The 6,236-nt window shown below is 43.0% G+C and overlaps 1 protein-coding gene across 1 annotated transcript in view; it reads left to right on the top strand.

Moving 5' to 3' along the window:
• NABP1 (nucleic acid binding protein 1) overlaps positions 1 to 6,003 on the top strand; it is a 7,841-nt gene extending 1,838 nt beyond the window's left edge. Inside the window, exons 2-5 of the mRNA XM_031058781.1 lie at positions 965 to 1,067; positions 2,434 to 2,506; positions 2,769 to 2,835; positions 3,624 to 6,003. Coding sequence (XP_030914641.1) covers positions 965 to 1,067; positions 2,434 to 2,506; positions 2,769 to 2,835; positions 3,624 to 3,811 — 431 coding nt within the window. The 3' untranslated portion in view covers positions 3,812 to 6,003. The remainder of the gene's footprint in view (positions 1 to 964; positions 1,068 to 2,433; positions 2,507 to 2,768; positions 2,836 to 3,623) is intronic.
• Positions 6,004 to 6,236: the final 233 nt, after the last annotated feature.

Here is a 6,236-nt window from a genome sequence, read left to right as displayed (position 1 = left end):
TACAGAGCAGGTAAACACTGCACTGGCAGTGCTGTCCCCTCCTGCTAGCCTGGCTCCTCCCTGGTGCCTCCTCAGGGCCTTGCCTGTGGCCGGATGTCTCCCATTCTCAGCAGATAAGGCAAAGGGCAAGAGGAAGGTTTGTTATCTCTATTCCAGAGATACACCCGGAGTGAGGGAAGTGGTGACTTGTCCAGAGTGGTGACTCCTCTGAGTGCAGTTGCTGAGGCTCCCTGTTCCTGTGCTAGAAGACACACATATTCTTTTTAACTCCCTTGCACTGTGCCTGTGTTTCTGGTCTGTGTTTTCCTCATTCTCTACACATACGTGATGCCCCTCACTGAAGGGAGCAATTACACAGAAGGCTTTGTATGGCTCAGATTTCATTGCTTGAAGTCAAGTGCCACCATAAAGAATAGAGCGCACTCACCCTGTCTTTGTGAGGGAACATTCCTGCAATCAAAAACCGAATTCATTGTGTTTCTATGTATCACTTGGAGTTTGATGGCCAAGCTTGTGCCTTTGAAAAACCCAGTCTGGTAAGGACCTATATTAAGAATGGAAGCACTTTTGAGCATACACATTCAGTAGCACTAGCTGTTCTCCAGCAAGCAAAGGTGATTCTTCCTGGCTCCTGTTGAAAGCAGAACTGAGAGTTGTCACAAATACAACACAGACACTGCTTTTGGCAAAATGCCTTTTCTCTGCAGGACAAGTCATTAGGGTTGCTCCAGTCAACAAAAGAGCATCCAATCTCAAAATAATTGGCTGCTTTCCTGGAATTGTCAAAGGAGTCTGCTGAGCTTCCGGTGCCTTTTGCTAGAAGTAGTACATGGGGATCTATAAACAGTTGGTGTTGTGACTTTGGGGTCCCTGGGAATTTTTTTAGTCCATGCTGGTGTGTAATACACGTTAACTTCCTGGAAGATAGCATCCTTCCACTTCCTGTGTCGGCTCATTCACTAAGAAACTGCTTCACTTCTCCTTTCTCTGGCCAGGTACGCATCTCTGTGGAAAGGATGCCTGACACTTTACACAGGACGAGGAGGGGAGCTGCATAAAATTGGGGAGTAAGTATTGTGTGTTCATACCTCTCAGCAGAGTGCCATGGTAAGTATGAGACCTGGTGGCTCTTAGGAAATGGAATTCAGGGCAGCAAAAGTGTGTTCTCAGTTGGTGGTGGATGTAATGAGCTCTGACCCTGTCTGGACTGTAGGTACTTTGAGGAAAATCAGCCTTCAGCATTGGCACAGGTCTAGGAGGAGGAAATGTATAAATGACAATGTGCTTTGCTTACCTAGGCCTTATCTTGATTAACCACTTCATTTTGGTGGGAGCCTTTTGTATGTGTGTCATCCTTGAGGGCCAGGCAGTGCAGAGAAGGAAGAGCAAGGTCATTGCAGTGAATCATATCCAAGCAGAAACAGGCCTCATTAAACCTGCTTTAAACTGCCTACAGACTGGGGCAACAGCTCCTGCCCAAGAACAAGCATGACTAACATACTTGAGCAATAGAAAAAATAGCAACCTTCTCTAACCAGAAATGTACTTCCTCTGTTGCACAAAGTGCTGTGGGAAACCCTGCAGTCATCAGGGAAGTGGGGCTCTGGGGTTGCTGCATATCCTCCTGTTTGGTTCAGAAAGGCCCAGTGTTCAAATGAATTTACACACACAAAAAAAACAGATTGTCTTGTACGAAATCCATTACCTCAGAAGTGTTACCCAGCTGACTTACTCTCCAGCAGGCTCGAGTGATGGGAGTCCTTATCTGAGTTGTACCTCCCAGCAGCAGGTGGGAGCTCCACTTGTGTTTAACCATTCCAAGCAGTGTAATGATCCAGGTCTTTCTTCCTCTCTGCCATAATTTCCATGCTGTGAGTTGATGGGCCTATTCTGCCATAGTCCCCTTGAGTGGAAAAGGATGAAAGCATCCTTTTCATTCTAGTTTCATTGCCTGTGTTGGGCTCCTCTGTGCTATTATTGTTAATGGGGCCCTGCATAGTATGGGAGTGTGTGGGAGTGAGTTTTCTCTAGAGGTGTAATGCAGTCCCTGTCTGGGAGCAGGCTGGGTGACTCAGTGCCTCAGGTGACCTTGTGAGTGGGTGCTGGACAAGGTTATGCAGCTGGAAGAGAGACAAAGGGAGCCCTTTCATCACCTTTTGTTTTATTTAGGCTGGTTTACCTCCTTGATTAAATGAATGCTTGCCTCTGCTTGATTGAAATGCCCTCACCAGGAAGATGTGGCAGCCTCAGCACAAGCATATAAAGGGATCAAAGAGCCTTTTAATACCTACAGATATTTTCTGAACAGTGGGGTCTGGATTAATTACTTCTAGGTGATGGGATTTCAAGAATATATGCTCTGTGAATTGTGGAGTTGAGAACTCTGTTAAAAAATGTCTTTAGAACTTGCTAATAATCCTAATTTCTTCCCAGGTTCTGCATGGTGTACTCAGAAGTGCCAAACTACAGCGAACCCAACTCAGAGCACGTCGGGCAGAACAAACTGGTATGTTAAACTTGTCTGAGGCTTCTGGCCTAACGTGCTCTTTGTTCTGAATATTTCACACTAGGTTGTGATCAAATGTGACTCTTCTTGAAAAAGGGACTCAGTGATACATAGCTAGAAATGAGCCAATAATTGAAGTGGCAGATAAATTCCTTGTGGAGCCACTGTAAGAACACAGAGGGGAAAAATCAGCCCCTTCTTGTAAAAATGTGAATTTTCTTTCTCTGATCCATGTCTTTTTTTTTTTTTCCTTTCTCTAAAGGCACAGGGTGAACAGAATAATATTTCTGCATCAAGTGGTATGGGTACTTGTACTTTTGGGCCACTGGGTAAGTTTTTTTCAGTTCGTAGAAGTGAAAAAATGAGAAACACTTAATGGGAAATAGAAATTTATTTCAAGGGTTCTCCATTCTTGGGATAAAAAAGTGTACTAGGCTCTAAAAAGTCATTCAGACTGGGGCCAGAACCTCAAGCATGTAAACATGAACATTTCCTGAAAATGTTTTTAGGATTTCTTCTGTAGGAGAGAGGAGATTAGAATGTTTGGGGTGTCTATATCACATAAGAGGTCTTGACTAATCTTAAATTGTTGTGATGCTTTTGAAAAGTTTTTGCAGCACTTAAAATTCTGCTTTTCTAAACTTCCTGAGACATTGGATTTAAAAATTACTTTAGTCTTGCTAGACACCATGGCTTTCCTGCCTGGTTAGCTCACGAAAACAGATGTGGTGATAATCCGAATTCCAATATTTGACTTATCCGGATCATTTTGTGCTGTATTTACACATAGAATCTTAAATATGAAAATGCTTCAAGGCTTTGAGCAGGGGTAAACTGAGAGGGAACCTTAGTTCTGGCCTGCCTACACAATGTCCATACTCAGTGGCTGGTGTTGTACAGCTGTTATTGTGACCCTTCTTGCTTTAGTTGAGAAAGGGATGGAGGGGAAAGGTAAGCTGTGATTTGGGATCTTGCAGTGCCAGAGAGGCTTTTCCTTCTGGTCTTCAGGGTTTGGTGTTTACTGCAAACTCCGTGTATTCCCTGTTGGTAAACTTATGTAAGGAATCAGTGATTTCAACCCATGGAACTCGTGATAATGTTTTTTCTGTCTTTCTAGGAAATGGTTTACAAACTGGACCTGAAGCAAGTGGATTTCCATTCACATACAACCACGGTCACATTTATGCAGGTAGTGGGAGAGGCAATGGACGAGGACCTGTAAATCCAGCACCAGCTAACAGTGTTCAGCCTCTTCCCCCTGCTGTCAGTAACGGGAGGGACCCACGCAGGGCCTTTAAGAGATGACTATGCCAAATGTGGTTGTACAGCTTGCTTAAACTCTACACTCTACTTGAACACTTACTGCACTTTTATTTATAGTTAACTGTGAACCAGTTTGTCCTTTGGTTTGTTTTTTTTTTTTTTTTTACCTTTTGGTGTATGGAGCAAACTTGATGTGATCTATTTCTTGTTTTGCATCAGGGAAGCACAGTGAGTCTTCCCTGTACATAAAGGGGGTAAGGGGAGAAGGTGGATATGAGGAAGTAAGGGTCACAGGTGAAAATGTCTCAATTAAAACTCAGTGCCCTTTGCTGAACAGAAGAAAATTTCAGTTACATACATGTATTTCTGTTGGTCAGCCATGTAGCCTTAATAGGTCTAATCTGTCCTGTGCAAGCATGTGTTGACTTCTGTTAGGGATAATGGGAGCTCTTCATATAGGAAGAGAAATGAAGGGAAGAGCAAGAGTGCTCTGGTGAGCTGGGTGTCCTGGGAATGAATATGGCTTGTGAAGCAATAAGTGTAAGGAAATGGTGGTGCCAGACCTAGTGTTGTCTCTGGAATCAGGGAATGGATAGCTTGGATCAAAGCTGAAGATGTGGTGAGTGCCGTGAAGCTTGATTCTGATTCCAGAAAGGTGTACACTACTTGAAAAATTCTCTCTAAACACCATTATCACTGTCAAGGAAAGTGACACTGATTTTTGCTTTGGATAGAAGCTTGGATATTCGTTCTTGCTTTGCATGAGATAGCAGAATAGGAGGATCTAAATTCAGACAGTGTTGGGGAATATGCTTTTTGTAGCCTTTCCTCGTGTAAAAGCCCAAGGTTACTTTGCAGGAGCCTGAATTTCCAGGAGTGGACTGTTCTCAAATGCTGCATTACCCATCTCTTCAATGAGTCTGCCTACTCCTCCTTCCTTCATTCACTTTTCCAAATAAATTATGTATTAGATGAAGCTGTATATGTGGATTGCAGAGGTCCTGGCCAAGCACACAGCTGCACTTGTGATGCTGTTAAGCTTTCCTTCCTCTGTTTTATGTGAAACATGAATTATCCCTTGAAGAGCCCTCTCCATATCCTGGGGGGAAAATAGCTGGTTTTATTTCTGAGATCACAAATGCCTTGACTCTAGATGAGAGTCCAGTGCCATATTTCAGATCAGGTTCAAAAGCAACTCGGAAACTGAGGTGTCATACTGGATTCATCTGTTTAACTCTTCTTAACTGACCTCTCAAATAAAAAAAAATTGCACTAACCACATCAACAACAAATCTAACTTTCTTTCTGTCAAGCCATAAAGACTTCATGACAAAAGGCTGTTTCTGAATTGTGAGTTGTCTCTGTGGTCATTCATGTTCTTTGAATCTACCAATGTGTTACTAATGTTTACAAGTTGTTTACATTTGATACTTTTTGCTTTTGGTACTCTATCATGATCTGTTGAAAATTGCTTCTAATTGGTGCAAGTTCCCTGTTTGGTGTGAAATGAACTGAAGTTTGTTTGAAATGCAAGCACCAGCAACAACAAAGTGCTGAAGGGAGGTTGAGAGAGACTTGTGTGCCCAGACACCTGAGGGCTGTTTGTCTCTACTCTGGTAAAGTGCTATCCTGGTGCTTCCAGGTGGAACTAGTGAAACTTGTTTTGAACACAAGAGGGTGGCATGCCTCAGGAGATCCCTTCTGCATGCTGCTGTGGAAGAACACTGGTCACTGGTGAAGCAGAAAACAGGCATTTCTGGGGAAATGGTGTAAGGAGGAGATGTGTAACTCAGGGACTTTAAATTGCTTACTTGTTTAAATAAATGTGATGTATAGTCGAGATGCATGGACAACCTTCTTCTGCAGTGTTGCTCTAAGACATTTGATGTGCTTATGAGAAGGAAGCCAAGAGGACTTCTAAACCCAGGAAGTATCTGTGATGTGTTCCAGAGGTACATAAGATGTAAGTATGGTGTGAGAGCCATGCTGCCCAGTCAGTAGTAGCTGTAAAGTTAGCAAAGTGAACAGTGCAGGTGATGGCATGGTGGGGTCTTGGTGTTCACTGGAGTATCTCCAGTGTGGATCTCCAGTCCTGCTGGTCTTAACTTCTCTGTGGCATAAAGAAGTTAAAATCAAGGGCAACCCTGTGTTAGTGTGTGCTGAGGTGCCTGATCTTTGTAGCTCTATGCATCTGAGCTTTTATTAAGCGAATAAACAGAATACTTGTTCACAAATTCCAAGTAAAAAGTGATATGATTAATGCTAATAAGCATAAAACTCTGCAGTCAAGTGGATGATTGAGGTGCAGTCGGGAGGGAAGAAGCAAGAGACTGGTCTTCACATTCTCAAGGTTAGTAGCATTCCTGCTTTCCTGTTTCTTACGTGAAACTATTGCAGTTTATTAATAAATTTTTACTTCTTTGCAGGGGAAATCTGTGCCCTGAAATGGACATGGAGTTAAATATAA

Source organism: Geospiza fortis, unplaced genomic scaffold (genome assembly GCF_000277835.1).
Source record: "Geospiza fortis unplaced genomic scaffold, GeoFor_1.0 scaffold112, whole genome shotgun sequence".
Taxonomy (NCBI): domain Eukaryota; kingdom Metazoa; phylum Chordata; class Aves; order Passeriformes; family Thraupidae; genus Geospiza; species Geospiza fortis.
Note: the sequence above shows the minus strand (reverse complement) of the source record. Positions and strands in the feature narration are given on the sequence as shown.